Source organism: Sceloporus undulatus, chromosome 3 (genome assembly GCF_019175285.1).
Source record: "Sceloporus undulatus isolate JIND9_A2432 ecotype Alabama chromosome 3, SceUnd_v1.1, whole genome shotgun sequence".
Classification (NCBI taxonomy): domain Eukaryota; kingdom Metazoa; phylum Chordata; class Lepidosauria; order Squamata; family Phrynosomatidae; genus Sceloporus; species Sceloporus undulatus.
Genome location: NC_056524.1, coordinates 63,982,452 through 64,010,087, shown reverse-complemented (window position 1 = coordinate 64,010,087; position 27,636 = coordinate 63,982,452). Strand labels below are relative to the sequence as shown.

General features: G+C 39.7%; 1 protein-coding gene across 2 annotated transcripts in view; it reads right to left on the bottom strand.

Annotated features, from left to right (window-relative positions):
* Positions 1 to 27,636, bottom strand: part of MAP3K7CL (MAP3K7 C-terminal like) — a 38,697-nt gene that overhangs the window by 9,671 nt on the left and 1,390 nt on the right. Inside the window, exons 2-3 of one of the 2 annotated variants that reach the window (XM_042456136.1) lie at positions 23,733 to 23,841; positions 13,706 to 13,767 (exon numbers count right to left, since the gene is read on the bottom strand). In XM_042456136.1, coding sequence (XP_042312070.1) covers positions 13,706 to 13,767; positions 23,733 to 23,802 — 132 coding nt within the window. In that variant the 5' untranslated portion in view covers positions 23,803 to 23,841. The remainder of the gene's footprint in view (positions 1 to 13,705; positions 13,768 to 23,732; positions 23,842 to 27,636) is intronic. The other variant, XM_042456137.1, reaches the window with a different exon arrangement.

Here is a 27,636-nt window from a genome sequence, read left to right as displayed (position 1 = left end):
GTAAAAGGAAGTATACTTAAACATATTTGGAAAGAACTGTTATTTGCAACAAAAGCTGATGATAACTTCCATGATACCTTTCCCTGTAAGTCTATAGCTTAAGACATTCTTTGGGGAATGCTAATGTTGACCTGCCTAAAGAAACAATATGATTATTCAGAACTTTGTGAGCTCAGGTGACCAAAATGGTGAACTCTAAGGTTTCTAGCGAGATTGACAAGAACAAGGCAAAGAACCTTCAGTTGTCTACAAAGAGATAAGGGTGGAGGAATTGTACTACTTTCATGGGTGCAGGTTGTGGAAAGGATTTTGAACAATCTAGGCCTAAACTGCACTGCAGAAATATAGTGAATCGTTGGTGTCTTCTGGGGTTGGGTTCCAGCACCCACCTCTGCCATAGATACCAAAATCCATGGAAACTCAAGTCCCATTAAAAACAATAGTGTAGTGAAATGGTGTCCATTATATAAAATACCAAATTCAAGATTTACTTTTTGGAATTTATATCTTTTTGGAATATTTTCAAGCTGGGGATGGTTGAATCCTTGGATAAAGATAAATATGAAGGGTTGACTGTAATGCAGTTTGACACTGTTTTAACTGCTATTGCTCTATGGAATTATGGGATTTGTAATTTTGTGAGACATTTATCTGTCAGAGTGCTTTACTGTAACAGACTGCAAGCCCCAGGATTCTGTAGCACTAAGCCATAGCAGTTAAAGTGGTATGGCACTAAGCCATAGCAGTTAAAGTGGTATGGCACTAAGCCATAGCAGTTAAAGTGCATTAATTCTGCAGTACAGATGAGGTCCTACTTCTATAACAGTGCAATCCTATACATGTATGGTTGTGAATAAATTCCAGATGGTAATTTGGGATACACTCCCAAATGAATGTTTACATGATTTTAGCCCAGATCCACTAAATAAAAGTATGTTGCCACTCCTTGCCTGATGAAGACACAAAGCTGTAACCCTAAACTTAAACTGAAAATGGGAGGATACAAAAGTCTAGGGGGGGAAAGCAATGGTCATGCAATAGCAAAGGTTTTATTAGAAACAAACTAGAAAAGTTGGATAAAAAAATGGGAGGGATGGGTAAAATCTAGTCAGTCCTGCAGACAGACAAATGTGCTGTAGCCTGTGTGCAAAGCCCTAAGATAAAATCAAAAGCTCATGCAACAAATGGGTAAAAGAGCTGATGTGACCAATGTGTACTAGGCTATAGAACTATAAATCTAGTTCTATAGCCTAGTACGCATTGGTCACATCCGCTCTTTTACCCATTTGCCGCATGAGCTTTTGATTTTATCTTAGGGCTCTGCACACAGACCATAGCACATTTGTCTGTCTGCAGGACTGACTAGATTTTACCCATCCCTCCCATTTTTTATCCAACTTTTCTAGTTTGTTTCAAATAAAACCTTTGCTATTGCATGGCCACTCCTTGCCTGACCAAGGGCAACATTTAATGAAGTTATTCTGGTAAGATGTTTTCAGTCCTGTTGATTGAACACTATCTTAATTTAGATTAAGCCCCATGCTCACATGTTGCCCATAACTATAAACTGTGTGCGACAGTTCAAAATAGGTATTCCTGAAATCATTAAGCAAACTTCTTGAAGTTCAGCCACGAGTTACCTAAATCAAAAGAAAGGATTTAAGTTAGTTCATCCCTTGCTTAATCAAGAAGTAACAAGAATTCCTCTGAAATAAAAAAGAAACAGTTATTTTTGCCCCTGCCTCTCTTTTTAGACTCCTCTATTTGTGGGGGAAAGTGCTTGGAGTCACTGTACAGGGAGTGTCAGTGCACATTCATTCTTATGTCCACATTTTAAAAATGGTCCAATATCCAACCTTCAGTAGTGGCATATATACTGTAAGAAGAAAGGCAAATTAAATCCCTCTCCAAAAATAGTTGGCTTAGGGAGAGCAAAAACATGAAAGGGCTGATGCCTGCTCCTAATTCTTTTTTGCAATAAAATCAGATACAACTGACATTTTCTACTTCACGTGTGAGGCTACAATTTCATTTTTTTTTACATGTCTTCCCTCCTTCATTCTCACAACAGCCTATGAAGCTAAATTAATTGACAAGTATTTCACCACAATCATTTAATAGGTTTCATGGTTGTGTTCAAATGTGTCACCATGATTCAAATGTGTCACCCAGTACAATCATTAGTGTGCTCTTGTGTCACTCAAGAAAGATCAATATATATTGTAGGGCTTGAAAGTGTGCAGAAAGGGGATACCAAAAAGAATTGGAAAGGAAAAAGGCTGAAACTGGGTATGGTCTTGAGAACTTATCAATTTCAAAACCCATAATACTAGACAACCAAAAGGAAACACACACACACTCAACCACACACACCTATGAGAAAAGGTAACATTTCAGTATTTTAGCTTAGAAAAAAGGTGAAAAGGGGAAGTTGTGGTAGAGGTATATACGATTATGTAGAGTATGGAGAAAATCTTGGAATTCCATAGCACAGAACCATGGCAATTGACTGGGTTATTTCTGTGTTGTGGATGCAGACTAAATGATAAGAAATTCTGGACTATAAAAGGAAACACTCCTTTAGTCAGGTTATAGTTAAACTATGAGATTCAGTGCCATAAGATGTAGTGATTATGACCATCAATGTGAATGGCTTTAAACAGAGATCAGCCCAATTAATAGAGACAGAGGTAGGTGGTGGAATAGATGTTAGCAGGGCATTGTCTGTTCTGGGTTTTAATCCAAACCTTAAAAGAGCTCTCCAAGGTGCCAAATCCTACTCCTAGAATAGGTAAAACTCCTAAAACACATACTCAGACAACTTTATTGGTGTTTGAGGAATATTAGAATTACTATGGTGAGATGCTAAATTGCTTCATCCTTTAATTCCTGGAACTGAATGCTTCATGTTCTACATTTTGTCTTGTTAAATTCGTTTTGTTTTCATAGCAAATATGGGCATGATAAGGTGGTTTTTCCACAGTAAAATACAGCTAAATAAAATGTGTTGTTGTCTTTTAAAAAAATAATAGGAGAGCCCAAATTTTTCAAGCTTACACCATTTTTTAAAAAGTAAAATAATTCAGCATACACCTAGTATATAAGTAGTTTCTGCTCCAAACATATATTTAGAGAGCTAAAATGTATCTCATTATACTGAGATCTTCCATGTATTTGTATTTCTCATCTACAGCCAGCAACTGCATGTTCAAATTATGTATTTTTTTTCTGCCCAAATCATCATTTTAAAAATCACCCAAATTTCTTAATGCCTGAAGTCAAACAAGATACTGTCTACATGAAGTCACTAGGCACAACATAATGGCTGCATTGAATCACAATTGTAAAATTTTCCAAATTTGAACATTGTTGCAGGAAATATCACAGTCACTGGAGTAGGAAAAACCGGCTGAATGTACCTTTGATATGCGCAAAAAACTAGTGGATATCTCCTTGCACAAAGTTCTTCATAATACAAGCAGTATAACTTAAGGTTACATTGCCACATATCACACATATGATCCTGACCTCTAGGAAATGTCACCCCAAAAAGTAACTTTTCCAAGCACTGGATTTTGAATTTTCCTAGTGTGAGGGCTGGGGATGCAGAGAATGATTTGACCAAATGTTCATAAATTTTCCCCCAAATATCAAGGAGAAATGATTTCATGAAATGGCTTCTCCATCAAATGTGTTTCTTCTCATCATTTCGTTGATGTTTTAGTATAATAGTTTGAGAATAAGTCCCATTGGATTCAGTGGGTCTAGCTTCTGACTGAACTGTCAATCTCATATGCCTGCCTAAACTCCACCAACGAACCAGGGGTCATCTTTTTGCTATAAAGTAAATCATCTCTGAAGAGTTTTTGCAATATATACATATAGACAAAAAAAGAAGACACATAAAATTTTTAATCTTTAGTAATCCAGGTTTTAAAATAAGGCTACAAACCATCACTTTATATTTTTAACAAGCTTACTTGTTAAAATCACTGCCCCTTCTTTGAAAGTTATTTTAATCTGTTGCACATCTCAAAGTGACTTGTTGCTGGAGCAACAAATCTGACACACTATAAAATGGTGGGTTCTTCTATACTGTATTCAACTGCAGTTCAGCATAATGGCAGCCCATAGTGAGTAGCAAAGGAAGCAGCTATTTTGAATTTCCCAGAATTAAAAAAAAAAAGCCTCTAAGAAAGGGACTTTCTAGGAAAAATAAAATGGCTGTAACTCCAAATCCCTTCATCTCTCCCTCAACTGCCAGGATTACTGTACATCTTGCCCCAGAATAGTCCCTTTTGAAGTGGATGAAACAGCTGAGAAATTGGCTTTGTCAGTTCAGGATAGATAACCTGAACATTTCTCAGAGAGTTTTTTTGGAAGGACTGATAAGAAAGGCAAGATGAAAAACATGCATATTGCTGCAGGGGGGAAAAAGCCTGAACGTGCCAGGAAGGCACCCATTACATTCTTTTTATTCCAACAAAAATGTTCAGATTTAGGACTGCATCATACCAGATTCATAAGGCACCAGAATCCTGTTAGTCTCACAAATGCAAATGTAGCAGGTTGGGGACAATTATTATCACACAGATCTTCAAAAGTGTGAAGGTCTGTCCCAGCCTCTGCCTTCCTCACACCAGCCTCCATAGCCTTACCTTCCTGCCCTAATCTCATCCCAGCATGCTTTTCAGTCTGTATTTATTTTTATTAATTTTAATTTTTAGTGCAATCATGGCAGTCCAGTAAGTAAAAAACAAAGAAAAAAAAGAAAATACATTTTTAAAGGAAAAAAAACAGCCTGCTTTGGAAAGTGAGGGGGGAGAACAGGAGAGGAGCAAAACTACGTGACTGATCACTCGCACTAGGTGACCGCCTGCATATAGGAACTGCTTCAGAAGGAACTTATCACATGCTTTCAACAGTGAAAAAGCAGCACAATTGAGGTGTGTGACAAAGTTGTTAGGCAGACCTGGCTTGGTGGTAGATCTGGTTGCATGGGAATTTATAATTTATTTATTTATTTCATATTTCATTTTTATGCCGCCTTTCTCCCAGAAAGGGACCCAAAGTGGCTCACAAAATAAAAACACTTTAAAAACTTTACTACAATTTAAAAAACAAAAACAAATAAGGCTACAAACAGTTAAAACAATATATAATTAGCATTAAAAACCCATACAATATTTATTTATAAAAGCCAGTGTGTGTGTCTGAGGAGGAGACAAGGAGTTTTCAGTTAAAACCAGATTAGGATTCTGACAAGAGAAGGAGTTCAGTTCAGTTTAGTCCAGAGGTGACTGTGATTCAGTTAGACTAGACAAGACTGGTCAGTATTCCTACTGAGAGGGAGAAAGTAAGGTACAGAGTATTTAATAGCCTGCAATTATTGTTATTAATGTAACCACACTAATGATCTTATCACTTGATTTATTAATTTGACTTACCTCTCCCAGTTTAAATTTCAATTTGGGCTACATTTTGATCTTATTAGAAGGTTTTTGCCACCTGAATATATCCCAGGTACATCCTCGCTTCCAGGAGCACTCCAGCAGCCATTTTCTTAAGCCGGAAAATTGTATTCAGGCGGCAAATTCAGCGGCAGGATGCAGAAATGAAATTTAAACCAGGAGAGTTAAGACAAATTAATAAACCAAGCTATAAACTCTTAAGATTGAAGTAACCTACATAAGATACTATGTTATTTAATGTTATTTAATAAAGTTACTCTTCTTTTTTTTTTTTTACAGTAGATGTTGCTATCTGAGTGATTTCTATAAACTATAAAGAAAAGCAAGCACACCACCCAAACATTACACTGGTCTGTGGGACTCTGGCCCGTATACATTTCAAAATAGTGTTAATAAGATAAATGTAGAGCAAATATCAGTACCTAGGGGCCTTCTGTGGAAAGAGTTAAAAGTAACTTAAAGTTTGAGAGGAGGTCCTATTGCAAGAGGCATTGACATGTTTTGCCTGTCAATAAAAAGGAGCACTAAAAGAGTGGATGGACTACAGAATAGGTACTGGACAGACAGAGAAGTTTATCACACTGGGCTTGTGGGCCGTTCTCAGAATGGCCCGGCAGGAAACGGAACGAGTGGTGGACAGATTTTACTGCACACTCCAGTCCCTCAATCGTTCCGTTCCCCCTCTCTTCTGTTCCCATTCCGTTCCAGAGGAAATGCTTTTTGAGAACTGTTCTGAACAGTTCTCAAAAATTCCCCCCTCTGGAATGGATTAAAAATGGAATGAATGAGGGACTGGAGTGTGCGGTAAAATCCGTCCCCCACTCGTTCCGCACTCGTTCCTGCTCCTTCCGTTCCATTCTCAGAACAGACCCAGGGGGAACAGTACGATAAACTTCATTGTGTCAAGTGATAAGGTATGGCCACAGACACTAGTGTCCCACTCTAATCCCAGATTTCAAGACCAGTGTGATAAAGTCATTAGTTTATGTATTGCCACAGACAGTGATGAAGTTACAAAATTGGCAGCCAATGTGAGCCATTCCGTCACACTGGTGGTTTGTTGGAAAGATGCCTAAGACAGAACATTTGGGTCATTTGACTGGCTAACCCTGCCTGCTGCCAATTGTTATAGCTCTGTTGCTGCCACAAGCAATAGCATCATAGCTAAGTTTAGGAAAGATTTCTAACTGAGGGGAAAATTCATGCCACTGCTTGATTAGCCTCAGCCATCCACCCCCAAACACTTCAAGAATTTCCTCCACCCCATGAGAAAATTGCTGAAATCCACATTTCACTTTGGTAGCTTGAGAATGAAACTGTGAATGCAGGATGGTATTTGGGCTTTAACTTTACCCTTGTACCTTTCCTTCCTATTCATGTTTTTCCTGGCCTACACAGATTTCAAGACATTTGAGCAAAGACTGTGCCAAATGTCTTGTGCCAGAACTGTATATTGTGTAGCATCCAACATTTCACAGATCAAAATTGGGACACATGTGGCCAAGCAACATCAGAGGCCTGTTACAGACTGCCAAAATAAAGCTGCTTCGGGTCTCTTTGGAGGTATATTGTTTAAATGATGCATGCATCCTAAGAATCCGGAAGCTGCACCAAAGCTGCACACCAGTGCTTAGGAATGGAGTGTGGCTTTGGCACGACCTCCGGACTCTTAGGACCCATGCATCATTTAAACAGCATACCTCCTAAGAGACCCGAAGCAGCTTTATTTTGGCAGTCTGTAACAGGCCAGAGTGTGGTCAAGATGGCAAAAGTTATTAATGAGGAGGCACACATGCTAGGAAAGGGTGCAGTAGTTTGCTTTTGCCTGAGTCTACTGGGAAGGACAAGATTCCACCCTTTCCTCCCCACTGAGCTAATTGAGTACCAACTATTTTTGCAGTTTGGACTCAGTTGAAGTAAGCTGTGGATAAGGGAAAAGCAGGAAGGGGAAGCAGAAACTGTAACATTTTAAAAGCAGCTGGAAAATGTGGGGTGACAAGATTAGTCAAAGAACTATCCCTTCCACATCCGGAGAACTGGAAGGTATGTACATGTGTTGTAATAGTAGTATTGTTTTGCTGTCGCTATCTGGATGTATTAGGTAAAACAGACTGCAATTGATATCCTACTGTGGAAGAAGTAGACCACACACAGAGCACTGGGTTAAATAAGGGCCAATTTATTCACCTTGAGACTATTTACATTGTGATGATCCTGGAAAAAGCAAGAGGGATACGGGTTCATCTGAGGCCAGGTGTTGCCTCTTGACTTCCTCCTCAGGCTTCCTTTGGATGAAACACCTGACCCCTGGGCATTTCAATAATTGGTTGCTCCCTGACCAGCCTTCTACTGGAAGGCAAACCCAGGGTGCTCCCACCCAAGTCCAAGGACTTTAGACATGAGAGCAAAACCACCAGGTACACCTCAAGAGTAGACTCCTTCCCTAGGATCTTAGAGAAGCAGTTCCAGAGTTCTACTCTATAAAGGGTGCCAAGGTGTACATAGAAACAATTATAATCTCCTCCCACTATCTGCCCAGTGGAAGTCTATTTACAACACCACTTATAGCCAGCTGTCCAAGTCCCCCAGATACAATATAAGGTACGCCCCCCCCCAAAAAAAAAAAAACACCAAGTAAAGGGAGAAATTTCCTACCTGGTTCTAAAGCAACCAGCAAAGCTCACTCTACACTGTGGGCAAGAGAGTGGGCCATAAAGCCATGCATAGAAAGAAGCACGTGGAGGGGCAGGCAGGCCTTTCATTGCCTCTAGAATCCCTCACCCCTTCCTGCACAGCATCCTGGGCGCATCACACCTGATGCAAAGGCTTCTCATCTCTCTCCATGAAGGCCATCAAAAGTGCCCCCTCTCCTTTAGCACCACGTGCCATATGGGTCCAAGACTCCAGTATGAGGCTGTGGTGAGGACTTTGGAAAAACAATGAATTTGGGATAAGATTGAGGAACAAAGCTACTGCCTAGTAAAGGGTGTGGCACAGAAAAACATAGGTTGGAATAAGATTTTAAAAATGGGGTTCAGAGCCCAGAGAGGAGAACAAAGACAGGTCAGGTAAGTTGCTTGATGTTATATTTAATTGGGGCATGTGATTTGTACTCCACATTTAATAGGGTACTATGTTTTTCACTTGGCTATTTTAAAAAGAAACCAAATGCATGCTTTTGATTTCTGCTCAGTACTCAGTTTACCTTAGAGTATGTTTAGGCTTTCATGAATGTTTCTATTGTTATCCACTCAATAAATCCCCTTTCCAAAACCAGAAAACTTTTTATTCCTGGCTTAAAATGCCCTTGTTGCCCCTGCTACAGGCCCCCTTCTGGCTTCCTAAAAAGAGAAAGGCAGCCCATCTGTCTAAGAAATCTGTCATTTCCTTCTTTCCATGCCTCTCATTCTCCTAATGTCATTTTTAGTCAACCACTTGCATGGGCTGCTTACTGAAATTTTAATAGCTCATGGCCTCCATCAATATTCCATTTGCATCTTTAGAGCTATCCATCTGATTTAGGCTGTCCCCAATCACAGTCAAACCTGAGTTGGAGTCAGAAGTTGTGTCAGCAGTAGAATTTGATCTCAGCTTGATGTATGTCCTCAGTGCTCTATGATAAATTTTACAGAACTCTGAAGTTAATAATGACAAATGATTTGTTATTCATTATTAAAAGACATTCCACCTAAATATTATGAAAAACTTCCTGATAGTATGAGCTGTTGGACAGTGGAATTTGCTGCCTTGGAGTACTGTATATTGGAGTCTCCTTCTTTGAAGGTTTTTAAATAGAGTCTGTATGGCCATCTGTTGAGAGTATTTTGATAGTAAGTTCTTGCATGGCAGGGGTTGGACTGGATGGGCCTTGTGGTCTCTTCCAACTCTGTGATTCTGTAATCAGCACTCTTTTGGGATCAGCTCTCCATCCATGGCAAATGCATATTGAGAGAAAAAAAATCTGCCATGAAATCCTATGCAGGTCCCATTGAGTTCAACTTCACCAAACCACAAGTATGCATGTGCAGGATTGTAGTCTGAAACATCCAAACACATGTTCCCCACAAACTAAACACACATTGAATCATTCGCCGGTGGTAAATGACTGATAAATTATATTGGTCGAAACCAGCAATTTTTTCTGATTATTTGTTTTTCAGCTATTGTATTTTGTGCATTTTAGCTATGTTTTTTAACTGTTGTAAGCCACTTTGAATCACATTCTGGGGAAAAAGTCAGGATATAAATAAATAGAAGAAGAGCAGGAGGTGGTGGTGGTGGCACAAACAAAATTTGGAAAACAGACCATCTCCCCCCCCCCATCAAATCCAAATCTCATTCCAGAAATCCAATTTCTGGCTAGCCTTGTTAACTAAAATTGGAAATCAGTATAATTTTTGTTTGCCAGAAGTAAGTATGTTTTGCAGACTTAGTATCCCGCTATGACTGGCTTAAGTCTATCAAATTTCAAACATACAGACATTTAAGAATTGTCAGCCAGAGCACTCTTGTGTCTCATTAAACTACAAATCCCAGCTTTCCATATGATGCAGCCATGGCTATTAAAGTGGAATTTCATTGCTACAACTGTCTAGCATGAAAGGATCCCTACTATTTGCATCTAGAGGAACATACCCTCCAACTCTCTCAATTTAAGACAGTCACAATTAACCTTCTGTCAGCCCATGTTTTCAGTTGTTTTTTAAAATGTTCCAGATTCTATCTCACACTTTCCCTCTTCATCCCCAGCTTACTTCAGTGGCCACAAACTGAGTTCAAGTACAATAATAGTTTGCACCAATTAACTCAGTGACCGGGGGGGGAGGGGGGGTCACAATCTTGCTTTCTTAGTAGGCTCAGGCAAAAGCAAACTGCTTCAACCCCATCTAACTTGTGTAGTCTTCCTCATTAATTTTGCCATTTTATTCACACTTCATTATTGTCTCTATTCACTGTCTTTCACATAAGACCTATTGAAGATTTTTAAAGGGACGTGAGGTATGGAGGTGCCATCCAGGAATGCAGACAAAGAATTGTGAATTATTTTTGGACAGAGCAGAGTAGATGGGGTGAGCTTTTCCCCTTCCATAGTCATTGCGAAGAAAGTCCCATTCTATGCAGTGGAGCTTGCTGCCAAATAATGGAGCACAGGAGCACAAGCCTTAGTTGGGTAGAATATTTTTTCCACATTTCTGCATCAAATCCAATTTTCCTGCAATAGGACAAATGTTGCATAAAGGTGCTGACTGACAATAGTCACAGAAGAAGAAAAACTCTGCTTTCAGGAGTAAAGGGAGAGGGTCTTTGTATTGCCTCTGCACCTGCAGTCTAGTAAAGACCCTTTTCCTGGAGAGAGAGAATGGCTCTACAATTACTAACATGGTACTTGCAAACAAGTCCATTTCTGAAATGCTACACAGGTTGTGCACGTTAACAACAACAAAAATCCTAGTGGTTAATTATAGACCCTATGCCAGTATCTGGCATACTGGAGCATTTGCCAGGACCCATATTATATACTGTAGCAAAGGCCACTAGTTCTTGCCTAGTCCACTACTTGGACCTCCACCTACTGCTGCTAGCCTCTTTCAGAGCCTGATAAAGCTCCCAGAATCCCTCAAGCAACATGGCTAGTGGTCATCTGGTCTGTGGGATTTCTGCACTACTACTTTAGCTTTTCTAGGTTCTGCTCTCCCTTACAGGCTTTGCTAACAGCATTGCAGCTCATGTCATCACATCACTCACAAACAAGTGCAAAGGGAAGGATAAGCCCATTCTTGAAGCATTCATGAGCACATTTACCAAGCAGCAGGGGCCATCTCCCATTCCACAATTATAGGACTAGGAATCCACTTTAGCTGCCATTGTTTCACCCTATGGAATCCTGGGATTTGCAATTTAGAGAGGGACATTTAGAATACTCACAGCTAAGATTCCATAGGATACATGGTAATTAAAATGAAATGATAGTCCTATAATTGTGTAGTCAGAAAGATCTCAGAGGAGTACAATAAATCACAGCCATTGCTGCGGGAGCCCACTTTTGCAAGAGAAGGGATATTGGTGACTACTACTGGGTCACTACAATGAGACACAAATGAAAAAAAAAACCGTTTTCAGAAGATATGATTTGAAAAAGCTGTGAATTATTTAAAGGGCATGAAGGTTAGGCAGCTAATGCTTCCTATCAACTTCTTAAAAATATATTTTTGAGCAGAGATTCATAAATACACATAAGAACATATCCTACCATAAGGACATGAACTTTGCTGAATACAATTACTTGAAGTACATTCTCAAGTGCCTTGCTGAAATAAGAAACCAGATTCAGAAATGACATCATCTAGCTAGAGAAAGAAAGAATGCACTTTCCACATTTGGTTATTTGCAGGAAAGGCTCTCACAGCCATTCTCTGTTCCCCTAAATGAAAATGAGACCAGAATGGGAAAATGTTGGTTAATCAGTTCTGCTTGTCTCCTATCAGTTTCCTTTTTCAGTTTCCTTGTTCCCTGAGGATTGCCTTGTCACAGTGCAGCAATGACATCAGAACCCAATGTACTCCCACCTGTTCCCACAAATTGCTGACATCCACGCTAAAGAAAGTGTCACCAACACTTTTTTACTTGGAATATGATAAAACATTCAGAGTTTTGTCGGTGGCAGTATCCGACTCATGGTAACCCTATCATGGGGGGGGGGGGGTCTTGGCAAGATTTGTTCAGAAACTTGAATAAACCGCCTGAGTCTGAGAGCATGTGACTTGCCCAAGTTCACACAGTGGGTTTCATGGCCGAGCTGGACTCATGGTCCAACACTCAAACCATTATGCTATGCTGGCTCTCATGAGGATTACAGCTACCTAATACATGTGAAGGTGTATTATTACTACCTCAACAGACAAGAGACAATCAAGAAAGGGGATGGAAACAGAGGCAGTGTGATGTCTCTGTAAACATGTATGCATCATGTATTTGAATGCATACATACACAGGGCTTGGGATAGCTTCATGTACACAAAGCTCTGTTTGCTCATCACAACCCCTACAGGTTTTGGGCTTAAGGTTTCTAAGGCCCAAGATAGATGGGCAGGAAGCACTGTCCTTGGGCCAACTTTAGTGTTCCAGAGCATGCACCATCCGCATGCTCCAGAACCCTAACATGTATGGATGGTGCCATCTTTACGTGGCGCTGTCCATATGTGGCACATGTGCACGACACAAGCGCGCCACTACATCCACACCTCTGGGCACCGTGCTTGTATTGTGGACACATCACAGTGCACCAATGGCGCACTGATGATGTTGTTGCCGCACGCCAAAAAGAACCCAGTTTTTCCAGGTTCTTTTTGGTCTGGAGGGATGCCGCACAGTTTGGTTGCTGCAGTGTCCCTCCGGAGGCTAACTGGGTGCCTCCAGCCCATCCCTTTGGGGCAGTTTGGAGAGCCCCTAAGTATACAAAACTAACAGATGCTCAAGTGGTCAGCTAAAACTGCTTGAAGTTTGCTTTGAACTGCAAGATTTCCCGTGCATGAATTTGCAGCTGTAGTTCTTTTATTATTCCTTTCTTTCATAACTTTCTTCCTCCCAACATTTACTCTTTCTCCCTCATCTGTCAGCACATCTCAAGAACCAGCCACCCTTCTAATGACTCCTCTTTCGTCAGCTATAGCTCTGATGTCACATACTTCTCTGAGTGTTTCAAGAGAATGAGGTAATCACAATTATGAGATACCAAAGCCTTTTCTCTCTCCTCCTTTCCTGCTTCACTTCCTTGGATATAAATTTCTCAGCCACTCCCTTCCAGCAGCACCCTCTCTGTCTGACACTAGTGAAGAGCTGGGATCTTTTAGGTACTTAGCAAGCTGAAGAACCCACATGGGCTCAGGAAGAAATACGTCACTTCATAGTATGAAATGATGCACATATGTTCAACATGCAAACCTCATTCACATTAAACTCATTGAGTCCTAAAGCAGAGTAGGGTTTATTCTGTCTCACATATTCCTTTTAAAATTCAAAGTATAACGTCTTATTATGTTCTAAGAGCTGTAAAATGTAACAAGCAGTCTCTCAAATCAGTACTGCATACAGAACATTATGCAAGTACATTTTTATAGATTAAATGTCTATGCAGGGAGACAACTATTGCCTACAATAGTGCACATACATTATTAATGGTTATAAAGAAAAGTGGTTACAGAATAGACATGGGCATTAAGTACAACTAGAGTCACCTGGAGCTGCTGTTCTAGATCAGGAAAAGCCAAAGGAAAGGCATCCTCAGGGGACGTATCATCTGAAATTGAAAAAAAAAATGTAAAGTTTAAACATTACTTTGCACAATCAACTGATGGAAAGTACAGAACCAATGTATGTATGTATATCCCTTCCATTTCTGGCCACAATTCAAAGTGCTGATTGTGGCCTTAAAGGCTCTACATGCCTTAAGTCCAGACTCTCTGAAAGACCATATCTCCCCATATGAGCCTGCCTGTCTTTCTCCCTGTCCCACCGCCCTTGCAGAACACAGGAGACAGACTTCTCAGTGACTGCTCCTAGTTTGTTCCAGCAATTTTCTTCCTGGTCTTAGAAAGGCTGAAGCCACAGAAAAACCACACACAGTGTGAAGGCTATTTGCAATTCAGGGCTTATTCTGCACAAAATTTCACACATGGATATTTTGCACAAAAAACACCATGCTCTTCATAGAAAATAGCATTTTCTACACAGAAAATCATATTTCAACATGGAAATATTATTCCTTGCACAGAAAATGCTGTTTTCTAAGCAAATCAGAATAAACCCCCAATTATGGCACTGGTAACAGTTTCACTGGGCATGATCAACACTAAAATGTGGTTTCTTTAAAACATCATGGGCATTGTGTGGTACAACAAGGCACATTATTTTCATCTTCCTTGTTTAGGCTCAAAAACCAAAGCATGTTTACAAAAACAAGGAAGAAACCCATGCTGGACTCTAGGAAGATTAGCCATGGCCTTGTATCTGTCAAAGTTTAAAGCTAGGGGAGGGGGCATGTAATTCCCAGCATTTAGGTATGTTGGGTTTGGATGGGCCACATGAGCTCTAATCCTATTGCGAAAAATAGGACAATTGCTTTAGGTCACTTTAACCAAAACTTTGATTGGACTCTTTTAATAAACAAGCAAGAGGGAGACTGATTCTTTTATAGATAGCACTCCCATATATTTTAAAGGGATGTGGGGCTAAAAATACACATGTGGAGAGCTGATGCTATGCAGCACATGTATTTTCTGCTCTAGGATCATGTCAGAGAGCCAAAAAAGCTTTGTTTGAAGTATTCTGAAAGCTTCAAGGAGGGCCATCAAAGGCTGCTATAGCATGATATGAAGAATGAGCAGCTGGGCAGCAGCAACATCCTCCTTTTCCTCCTGGAATGAGAATGGAATGGCCACCGGATCCCTGGCAGGTTGCCATATGGCAGCACAAGACTGTTTGGCCTCAGGGAAAAGCTCTGGTACATTCAATTGTGGACTCTGCATTTAATCTGTATCTCCCAGGGATTGTATGTGGAATGGTATCAAATCCCTTGTTTATATCACAGTCGCATTACACCCATTGCATCTTTGTCCTACCAAATTATTTCAAATATTAGAAGACAAGTTTGGTGAGAGTTCATCTTTCATACATGATCCAATAAACTGGGGCTTGCCCCATGCTTTATATTGGAGGTTTTTCAAGATATAGTTAAGAAACAGACAGCACAATCTCATCTACATCTCTTAACTCAGAAACAAATCCCATTGAGTTCAATGGAGCTTACTTTCAGAAAAGTGTGTAGGCACATTTGGAGGGGGCCCTGTTGGGAAAGGCTGAAGAAAACTCATGCTACTATTTTCAAAACTAGCAAGATGCTACCTGCATCCTTTGGAGTCACATTTGATTATGCTCTTTTTTAAATTACAGGTGAAAGAGAAGTGGAATTTCATGGATAAAGGCATCAGTAATATGGGTGGAAAAGAGACTGAGCTCATTGAAGCCCCATGCAGCCTCAATGAAAACTGGCCCCTTGCCACAACTAAGAGGTTTAGGGGGAAAGCTCCCATTTGGCAAAGTACAACCCTCATTCCTTTGTTGAAGATTAGGTGATGACTGTGGTCCAAAAAACATGGAAGACTATGCTAAAGCAGGGCCAGTACAAATGGGCCTTTAGGGACACACTCATCACGTGCTAGTGATTGCCTGGGGCAGGAGTGCCCACACACCCCACAACCCTAGCATGTGATGAGGGCATAACAATGGCGGCGCCCTGTATACATGGGCACAGCCATTGTTACGTAAGCACCGTGCGGTGTCCACACAACGCCACATGGTGCTTACGTAATGAGTGTGCCAGTGGTGCACTCATTACACCGCCACTGCGGCTCTAGAAGAACCCATTTTTGTGGGTTCTTTTTCCGCCGGCAGGAAGCTGTGCAGTTTGGCGGCTACGGCTTTCCTCTGGCAGAAAAACAGGCACCGGGAGACTGCCGTTTTTCAGCGGTTCGTACCGTGCTGCAGACATGATGCTAAACCATGTTGGGTTAAGAAAGGAAGAGGAGGAGGGGAAGAAGGAGAAGAAGAGAAACATGCCTGCTCACATTTTCATTGGGAATACTGGAAGATGAGATATATTACCCTTCCATTTTGGATTACTGGAGGAGGATATATATGTAACCCACTCTTCCCATACTGGAAAATTGCTTCTCCTGACTATAGTTCCTTTTAGCCCTAAAAATAAAAAAGTTCCCATTGCTAAGAGTCTCTCTCTCTCTCTCTTTTCTCAACAGCAAGTCAAAACTCTGAAAACTTTGTAAATGGAGCAAATTTAGATATGCAGATAAGAAACAAATGTACACTTGTATGATAAATCTCTAAGACTTTAAATACTCTTACCAAGAAGTAACCATCAATGAAAATAGACATAGTATCTTTACAGCAGGATTTTCATGGGTGAGTATGGCTTCCTCCTGGCACTGAAATTTGGGTGATCATAATGTTGAAACAAAAGTAGCAATTGGTCTAAAATAGGCTCTTCAAATGTGGCACATCACACATCCAGATGTTTGAAACTATATCCTCCTGTCACCCAAATGAGCATTGAAAATAATCAGATGCGACAGTTGTATTCCAAAACATCTAGAAGGCACATGAGTGGGAAAGGATAGTTGGGAGGGATTTTTCTAGTTCCACAATATCCTAGTGACTCTCGCTATAAAAGATTCAGAATTAGTGGGAGGCAAAAACTGTCTGGACAAATTTGGCCTGGTATATATCTATTGTTAGACTAATGGCTCTTAATGGCCAGCAGATGCCTTTCTCTATGCCCCAAGAATATACAAATCAAGTGGGCATCTGAAAAATGCAAGAAATGTTTACAGTGGGACTGGAAGACCTACCCTGATTGCTGAACTGCTCTGTACAAGATAGCTATGGCATTGGTGCTTCCCCTGAAATAGGAAACAAAAACGTTTGGATTACAGTTTCAGGAATTCCCCTAGTTAGCTTGGCCAGTGGCAGTTTCTGACTTTATGTATATATGAACACATACCATATATCAGAAAAACTAAAATGCTTGTCCCCTTTTGCTTTCAACCCTTGGAGAAATGGTGTGAGCTTGTAACGGTAAGTTCCATCAAGCCCATCGCTGGTGGGTTTTACATCAGCCAAAGTTTCAGGTCAAGAGCCTTTGCCCTACTTTCTTTTAACTAAATTGTGCACTTACTTATTTGCAGTTTCATCCTTCACCTATAAGGGAACATTTTAAAAGAAGACCAGTTTAAGGTGGGGGGGGGAATGAAAGTTACAGGAATAGGGACCCCTATTCACACTCCAATCTTGCATAGATGCACACACTCCAACCTTTCATAGATAAAAACTAGGACATGTGGCCACACAATACCAATGTGTGTGGTCAAAATAGGAAAATGTTATAAATGAGGAAGAACTGAGAGAAGTTACAGCTAATTGCTTTTGCTTGAATCTGCAGGGAAGGGCAAGTTCTGCCCTCTCTTCTCCCCCTGCTGAGTCTCTGAGCACAAATCACTTTTGCACTTTGAACTCAGTTTGCAGTTATAATGGCATGGGTTTGTATTTGAACATGTTGCTTGATTTATGGGTTGTATGTCAGAAGATGAGGTAAGCAGCTGTTGGGGGAAGAGAAAATGAAGTATTAAAGTGAATGTTGATTAGTGGCATGATTGACAAGATTTGTATGAGACGGTTGATGAATGAATGATAGTTGGGAGTTTGGTTTGAAAGGGGAGTATAGTTTAGCCTGAGACTTGAAAAGAGTACAGTTGGGGAAATGATGTGGTGAGGGGTTAGAATGAGGAATGGGAGTGAGAGAAAGGAATCTGAGTTGAGCAGTTGGTAAGTATTTGATTAGTCTGAAGAGCGAGTGTGGTGTTTTAAAAATTATACATTAATAATCTGCTATTTTGTGTTTAACTACTGTAAATAAAGTTTTGTTTTTATATACTTTTTTCAACATCTTTATCAATGGCTTGGATGACAGAATTGGAGACATACTTATCAAATTTGCAGATGACACCAAACTAGGAGGAGTAGCTAATACCCCAGAGGACAGGATCAAAATTCAAAATGACCTTAATAGATTAGAAAGCTGGGCAAAGCTAAGAAAATGAATTTCAACATGGAGAAATGTAAGGTACTGCACTTAGGGCGGAAAATGAAATGCACAGATATAGGATGGATGACACCTGGCTGAACGAGACTACATGTGAAAGGGGTCTGGGAGTCCAAGTGGAACACAAGTTGAACATGAGTCAACAGTGTGATGTGGCAGTTAACAAGACCAATGCGATTTTAGGCTGCATCAATAGAAGTATAGTATCTAGACTAAGGGAATAAATAGTCCCACTCTATTCTGCTCTGGTCAGGCCCCACCTGGAATATTGTGTCCAATTCTGGGCATCACAATTCAAAAAGGACATTGAGGAACTGGAACGTGTCCAAAGAAGGGTGACTGAAATGGTGAAGGGTCTGGAAACCATGGGGAACGACTTAGGGAGCTGGGGATGTTCAGCCTGGAGAAGAGAAGGTTAAGAGGTGATATGATAGCCCTGTTTAAATATTTGAAGGGATGTCATATTGAGGAGGGAGCAAGCTTGTTTTCTGCTGCTCCAGAGACTAGGACCTGGAGCAATGGTGCAAGCTCCAGGAAAAGAGATTCCATCTCAACATTAGGAGGAACTTCTTGACAGTAAGGACTGTTAGACAATGGAACATACTCCCTCGAAGTATGGTGGAGTCTCCTTCTTTGGAGGTCTTTAAGCAGAGGCTGGATGGCCATCTGTCGGGTATGCTTTGACTGAGATTTCCCACATGGCAGGGGGTTGGGCTGGATGGCCCTTGTGGTCTCTTTCAACTATATTATTCTATTATTCTACTTTTGGCCTCTGGAATCACTATCATTCTGAGAGCTTGGTTTCAGACAAGCTGTTTGTGGTGGCAGCATTGAAGGTGGAAGGGGGTCCTGCTGGGGATAAAAGTAGCATAAATCCTAATAGGAATTCACAGCAGATTCACCACCCTTTTGACAAAGGAATCAACAGCTATCATTGAGAAATTGCACTTATTTGTCACATTTATCAGACTCCTAATCATTACCATAGTGGACCACAATATCTGCAAATAATATACCAAGATAACAGATAATTCCTATGAATTATTATTATTTTGTCATTGACTCATATAGCTCCATCAATTTGCACGGGACTTTAGAAATAAAAGGTATAAGGTATAATGAAAGGAATAATAAATATATTATAATATATAATATAGTATAAAGTATAACAACAGGTAAAATTAAGGTTTAATTTTAATTTTGCTAGTTGTTTATATCACAGCAATTGGCATTACATTAAGTGATATACGGGATTTACAATTTATGAGTAACATTAGTACAAAAAAATTACTAAAGATTCTGTATAGTGTGGTATGGGAGAATAAACTAGGAGGGGAATACTACTTGGAGACTGATGGGGTAAATCCCCTCTGTGTATACAGTATAATGGTCCTGCTGCTTCTAGTCAACCTTCCCTATGTGGAAGGGAAAGCAGATATTTAAACTATTGAGTCATGCCTTCTCATGATGTGGCCAAAGTACAACAGCTTTAGTTTAATCATATTGACTTCCATGGAGATTTCAGGGTACGACCCATTTATTTGGGTTTTTTTGGCTGTCCATTGTATCCTCAGCACTCTTCTCCAGCATCACATCTCAAATGATTTTTTTTTAATCTGTTTTCTTAATTGTCCAGCTCTCGCATCCATACATGGTAATGGGCAATACAATTGCTTATACAATTCAAACTTTCAAGTTTCCAAGGTTTCTCTGCTGAAGATTTTCTTGGGAATCCCCAAGGGAGGGACACCCAAACAACACCTACATCCCACCCATTAATTGAGCACTCTCACAAGGAAGTGTAATGAGATATCTGCACTCAAACTGGTTACTAAATCATAGTGAGAAAGGGGATCATTTTCAGCATGAAAAAATCATATTCCCAACCACTGTACAGCACAGTAGCACTAGGAAAACCAAGATGTCATGTGACAGGACTGAGACAAAAGTGGGACCAAATCACTGCTATAACAGTATAACAATGTGGTGTGATTAGAATTAATCTAGTGTAGTTTGATGCACAGCATTGTTAATGGCTTTTAAAGTACTGAATGTTGAAGCTGGACCTCCAATTAATCAACTTAATTTTTTGGCAGAAGAGATATTAATGTATTGTAAAAATGGAGAAACTAATAATAGATTACATATTGCTGGAGTTATGGATGGATGGGTAGATAATTTATAGTTGATCTGAAAACATATATTATTTCTGTGTGCTTCCAGGGAGTTTATCAGACAAGGGGAATTGGAAGTATAATCTGATGGCAATCTCAATGCAGTCATGGGGTTTAACGTTATTGCATGATAGACTGCCACATGCAAATTCAGGCAATGGGAAGTCAGTCCGAACGCAATCATGTGGTTTCACGTTATTGCGTGACAGACTGCCACACACAAATTCGGGCAATGGCATGCTATTTTCAGGCAATGGGGAGCCAGTTTGAATGCAATGCGTATTCACGTAATTGCGCAAAACTAGTGACTTTAAGTGAATGCATTTTGGCCCCACTTTCTTTTCATTCGAATTTAAGAAAAATTCCTCCCGTCTGATAAAGCACCAAGTCAATTTTGACTTATGATGACCCTCTCCCAGGGTTTTCTTGACAAAATTTATTGAGAGGAGATTTGAAATTACCCTCCTCTGAGGATGACTCTATCTGACATATAGTTACAATTACATTGTTAATTTTGTGGAATTGGGTGGGAGGGATTGATTTGCTTGTTATTCTAAAAAGAATTCTAAAACAGAATTTTTAAAAACCCAACATACTAGAGGCCTGCTTTGCACTTCTTTTAAAAAAGACAATTATTCTTTTTTTAAAAAAGATAATCAAATCATGGTGAATGACCAAAAGAAAAGGAGAAGCATGACTTAGTGTCAAGGGTAGCCCAGCTGCTCAAAGTACATTTGACTGGATAGCTGTAAAACATTTTGACAAGGATACTGGATTAGAGTTGCAGAGAGCTGATTCCTGTTTTGACAATTCAAGGAGAACACCCACACTATACAGCAGCCATCAGATGCTTTCATGGTATTTTATCTTTTTAGATAGTATGACACTTCATTCAGAGGTCTATGTGGAAGTTCCACACAGCCTTATTAATTGGTAATGATTTTTTAAAAATCATGTTTAAAAATAAATAATTTAATCTTATAGAAGCAGATTTTTGTAATAAGATATGCATTGCATACATACTGAAGATCTCAACTCAGTGGTACTAAAACAGAACTCTGGGGTGAGCTAATAATTAAAGCATATCATAACACACTTTTATAGCAAGCCTGAGATAGGATCATTGGGAAACTATTGTGTTGGTTGTTTTTCTTATATGCTCATTTTCTTCCCCAGTTACTTTCATAAAAATAACCTCTTCTCTATAGCTCTGAATTTTTTTTCAAAAGAAACCAAAATACATTTCAACCACACAACAAAAATTAATCCATGCCATTGAACTTGCTCTGGTTATTGCAAATAGTGGCAAGAATAAGAGTCAGTGTGGTGTAGTGGTTAGAGACCAGGGTTCAAATTCCCACTCTGTCATGGAAATCCACTGGCCTGGGTGACATTGCTCTCTCTATCAGCCTCAGAGGAAGACAAAGGCAAACCTTATCTGAAGAAATCTTGCAAAAAAAAAAAAAGTGATAGGTTTGCCTTAGGGTTGCCATAAATTGGAAATGACTTGAAGGCACAGAACACCAAATAGCAAGAAGAGGGCTAGGAAAGTCCTTCCATTTTGGTTTCACTTATTTTCTCATTTCCTCAGCCTTAGGTTCACTTCATTTCACTTCTGCAGCAGTCTATGATTTTTAAAAATTCATATTCTTGCATATTTCTCCTAATATGAATTTTTATCCTAAATCTATCTATCTATTGAATTTATATCCTGTCTTTTTCCTGAGAGAGGATTCAAGATAGATTACAATATATTTTTTAAAAATCAGCTAACAAATTAATTTACAACACTTTTAAAAGAATTACTTCACAATATTATTTTTTAAAAAACATGATTAAAACAGTTTAAAACAGTTTAAACATATTTAAAACATAATTTCCAATAAAACAGTTAAAAAATACAGCACATCACTTCACACACACATATACTACTGCTCCATAGTTAAAATTCAAAGTCCTGCCACAGCCTGGGAGCAGCCACTGAGAAGGCTCTGCCTGAATCTTCATCAAGCGCTCCTGCAAAGGCGGTGGACCTGAGAGAATGTCCTCTGCAGATCTTAAATCTCAACATGGCTTGTATAAGGAGATGCCATCTTTCACATAGTCTGGACCCAAGTTGTGTAGGGCTTTAAAGGTGAAAACCAGCACTTTGAATTTTGGCTAGAAACAGACTAGTAGCCAGTGAAGCTTCTTGCCAAAGGGAAGTCACACAATCCCTATAACTAGTTCCACTGAAGTTTCTGAACCATTTCCAAGGCAGTCCTATGTAAAGTGCATTACAGTGGCCAAAATGAGATGCTATCAAGGTATGTGTCATCATAGCTAGGTCTGACTATTCAAGGAGCAGGATCAGCTGCTGCAATAGTTTTAACTATGCAAATGTGCTCCTGACCGGGCCAAATCAAGTCCAGAAGTACACCCAAACTGCAAAGTTGAGATTTGAGGAGGGGGGGGTAACTCTAACCAGCACAAAGATGGATTCCTATTTCTTAATCTTCTTTACAACTGACCCGGAGTACCTCTGTCCTGTCTGGATTAAGTTTCAGTTTGGTCACCTTATCCAGTCCATTACTGACAGCAGACACTGGTTAAGTAAAGAAACAGCTTCCTTGGAACTGAATAGAAAATAGAGTTGCTCATAATATTGAACCCCAAAATTCCAGATAAGTTCCTCCAACAGTTTCATGTAAATATTAACCAGCATTGGGACAGAACCAAAACCTAAGGGATATCACAGATCAGTGGCCAGGATGTTGAACAGGCATCCCCCAGCACCACCTTCTGATTCCATTCCTTCAGGAAGAACCAGAGCCATTGTAAAACAGTTCGCCTAAGCTTGGTCCCAGAGAAATGACCCAGAGGGATACCATGACTGATGATACTGAAAGCTAGAAAGAGATCCAGCAGAACCAACAGGGACACATTACTACTAGATGCTCTAGAACTTTGCCTCTCCCCAATAATTATCCAATATGGTGGGGTCCAGGGGGAAAATGGGCTCCAAGGGTCCTGTCAACACCCTCAGGTCACTGAAATGCATCTAATAACATAGGACAAGCAGGGTCCAGTTAAAATCACTGAACCTGTATCAACTGCAGCATCCAAATCAGAGCAGATCCAAGTGTTTTTATATGCAAAGTGCTGTGAAAGTAAAATTTACTTAATATAATGCATTTTGTGCCGTGCATTATTTCCACTAATGCACATATTTTTGTATGCATTGTTTGACTTGTTAACTCCACAGCAAAATTCAGAGAAGTTTGATTAAAGTATGACTGTGTCCTGGTTCACCTATTGATTTGAGACATGCACAGTAGATAAGTTTATATTAAAATGTGAGCTGAATAAATGTCTCTACCATCCCAAGGCAAACAAGAATAACCAGGACACAGATTATTTGATTAAAATGACAGTTACCTGGGGAGTCATTTAGACTGAAAGCAATTCGTATCGCTTTATCAGCAGCTACCCTTGCTGTGGTGATCATGTGGGCACTTGGGCCTATGCGTTTACTTGTATCTTCCAGCTGCAAAATAGAAATATTGCATATTTTACAGATAATGAGAAATTGCTATAATATGACTGAATGTTGTTTGAGTTTACATATTTACACAGTGCTCTCTCATTTTCAGGAAAGATGATGAGTACAATCACTTGCAAGCCCATTTTCTGTTATGATTTTTTACAGATAAGTTTTCTCAGCAAATCTGTACTTTCCCTTTAAAGGTGCATACCAATATCCCCTCTTCCTTAATTTCATGATCCCCATGCATTTAGCTACAAGTTCTTGACTTTTCCTAAAACAGAGGTGGTGAAACTTTGTATTTCCAGATGTGTTGGATTTCCAGAAGCTACCATCAGCAAGGCCAATGCTAAGGGGTTGTGCCCTCCAGATGTTTTAGTACAAAACATCTGGAGGGTCAAAGGTGCTAGGCCAATAAATTTCCAGGAGTTATAGTGCAACCCTATATGTATGCCATGGCCAGGTTTACTCGTATCTATTTTATTGTTTGTATGTACAGTGCTCTGCAAATCTACAGTGTTATATAAATAAAGCATAATAATAATAATAATAATAATAATAATAATACCCAATCAGATACAAGCCACATTAAATTCAGTGCTCATAGGTAAAGTGCAGTCCTATTTACTTAATTAAACTGTTGGTTCAATAAAATATACACAGCTAAGAAATGCTGAGTTGATAAGGTTGTCTTGATTATGTTTACCCTGGATAAGTGGGGAATTGAAATTAACTGACTGCTGATTTTCTGAGTCCATACTAAAACATCTAAGGTGGTGTGGGAATCCCCAAGTGCTGTGTAAACAGTTGTGCAAGATCATTTTGATGAGGTATTCCCAGTAGAATGCAACAAACTAAAAATATGCAGAGATTGGTCATGACTATCATTCATTGCACAGACATGACTATCTTTTTCCCCTTGTAATTTCATGCTATTGTTTTAGGCCATCTCACCTCAGAAATAGTCATAATATAGTTATTTGTATGATAAATGTACTAAGATTGTTGTTATGAAGACACTGCAGAATCCATATTTCTCAGTGTGTACATGATGGCTTATCATTCAATTGGGCAACATTGCTGCCTTTGGCACTGAATGGTTGGTAGCAGGATCACTAACAGGTTCCCCATTGCTCCCCATATACTTGTATATTCCACACAAGTGCAATGGAGGATATTGTCTCATCCCCAGTGTTGAAAAAGATTCCACTGCAAGTCTGGTCTGTGTTTGGACAGGGAAATGAGAAGAGCCATTCTTTGCTTCAAACATCAAAAGGTCTTGGGCTTGCTCTGGTGCAGATATGTGGGTTGGTGCACACATTCATGCATAACACTTTAGTGTCATATATTAAGTAAAAATGTGAATTGACTGCATAGCAAGCTATTGCTTTTAAAATACTATGGGTTCACTATAAACAAAATTGTGGTGGTAAATCTGTGAAGGATTATTCAAACATGGTAGTCATTACTTAACTGTGCAGTCATAAAGGGATAAAAAACATGTATGAAACAACTTTTTTTCTTGTTGTCACCTGAAATCTTTTACTAGTTTTGTGTCATCAAGTTTGTTTTAAAGTCCCACTAAAAGCATGAAGGCAGTGGAAAACATAGTTCTCCAGGAGAGCCAGGTAACAAAATTATATCATAAATCTCGGACAGACTTCTTTGGCCAAAAGAGCTTGTTGCTTGGTGAATGAGTTTTGTTGGCTAAGAGTTATGAGCTGTCTTGGACTCTATTAGAAGATTTCTATCTAGATAAATCCCATTTTCTGTGAGTAGCAATTGCTCTCCATGGCCTCAGAAAGGGTTCTGTCTCAATTCTGCTGCATAACTGGAGATGTGGGGGAAAATATTAAGATGTTGGGTATTTTAGCAAAAGGTAGCTGTTCTGCACCCACTAAAACTCCATCTCAAGCCAACAGAATGCACTTAAACAAGTGGATCTAATCTTTATGTTGTACATTTTTGGATAACACATTCATGTCTGTAAACTAAAAGATTTTATAAAAGCTACCAAAATGCTGTAATTCTAGAATTGTAAGCCTCCTAAACAAAATAATTACAGTGGTACCCCGGGTTACGAAAATAATTCGTTCCGCCGCCGCGTTCGTAACCCGAAATGCTTCGTAAGCCGAAAAAGCCATAGGCGCTAATGGGGAAAAGCCGCGATTTCGTGCGAAATAGCGCCGAAAAGCACCAAAAAATTTTTTGTAACCCGAAAAAACCTTCGTAACCCGGAACAGTTTTTTCCTATTGATTTTTTTCGTAACCCGGAAATTTCGTAAGGCGGCGCATTCGTATCCCGGGGTACCACTGTATTAGGTTCCATCCGCACATGCTTACTGTAGCCAGATTATCACAGTTTATTTGGAACAGCATGCCAGCAAGTTATGGATGCAAGCTCCAGGAAAAGAGATTCCACCTCAATATTAGGAAGAACTTCCTGACAGTAAGGGCTGTTCGACAGTGGAACACACTCCTTCCTCGGAGTGTAGTGGAGTCCCCTTCCTTGAAGGTTTATAAATAGAGGCTGGATGGCCATCTGTCAGGTGTACTTTGATTGTGTATTCCTGCATGGCAGGGGGTTGGACTGGATGGTCTCTTCCAACTTTATGATTCTACTATATTGGGGCTGAGTATTCTATGCATAACTCTTGTGATCTCTGTATAATTTCTGTATATATTCTAGATTTCTGCATAAATTCTAGATTTCATAATAGGTCCTAATTAATGTTGTTTTAATATTTGGTGGCTAATATAATTAGAAAACCACAGTATCAGTTATAACTGTTATCCTGTCATTGACCTGTAGTATGCTCAGCATGATATTTTGCTGGTCTTAAAGCCAATTCATCAGGATGAGTGAGGCAGCTGCCTCACGTGTTGGTTGAACAGGAGTGTAGATTCTGCTGTATGCAGAAGGACCCTTGTTGCTGCCTTCCTGCCTTCTGTCCATATCCCATAAAACTTACCTCCATACCTCTCACTGGACACTTGTCTTGTGGTGGCAGCAGTACTGTCTACCTATTGTGTAAAGCAGTGGTAGTTACCAAAGGCATCGGCTATGCTTTACACAAAGTCAGTTAGGTCTCAGATGCTGAGCAATTGCTTGTTATAAGCATCAGATATGAAGAAGACAGAGAGGTTGAAGCAGTACTGCAGCTACAGTCTCAAGGCAAAGTAAAACAAGGCTTAGAAGTGTGGAGGTGAGAGAAGGAAGTAAGTCAGCAATAATGACTTCCACAAATCTTCCACAAATCTATTAAGGAGCAAAAGGTGAAACAGTCACCCAGTACATCTTGAGTGAAGCTCTGGAAACCATTTGGAAGCACCCACAGACTTGCACTGCAAGTACTGCTTGACAGAATTGGAAAATACAGTTGCATAACCAATACAATGAGTCTGTTTAGACTTCTAAGTAAAGGTGCTAAACACTGGGATGCAAATTTGTTTGTTTGCTGAGTTTAGACCCTAGCTGAGAGAACAGCTGTAATTTCAAACAATTCACTGGAGGCAGATCAACAATTCATCATGTGCAGCATGCCATTGTGCTAAGATGGCAAGCAACACTACATTAGGTAAAGTTTCCTCTTTCATTTACCTCTTAAAATTACAAGAACTTTCTGCAGGTCTGGATCCAACAACCCATGGGCTTTGCACCCATCTTTCTCTTTGAGAGGACTTGGCTTGAGAGAACTGGTTTATGTTAAGATCCCCACAACACCATGAATTAAATTCCCCCAATCCATTCTTTAACATCTTAACCTGTGATGAATCTGGCCAAGATTCCACAACTAT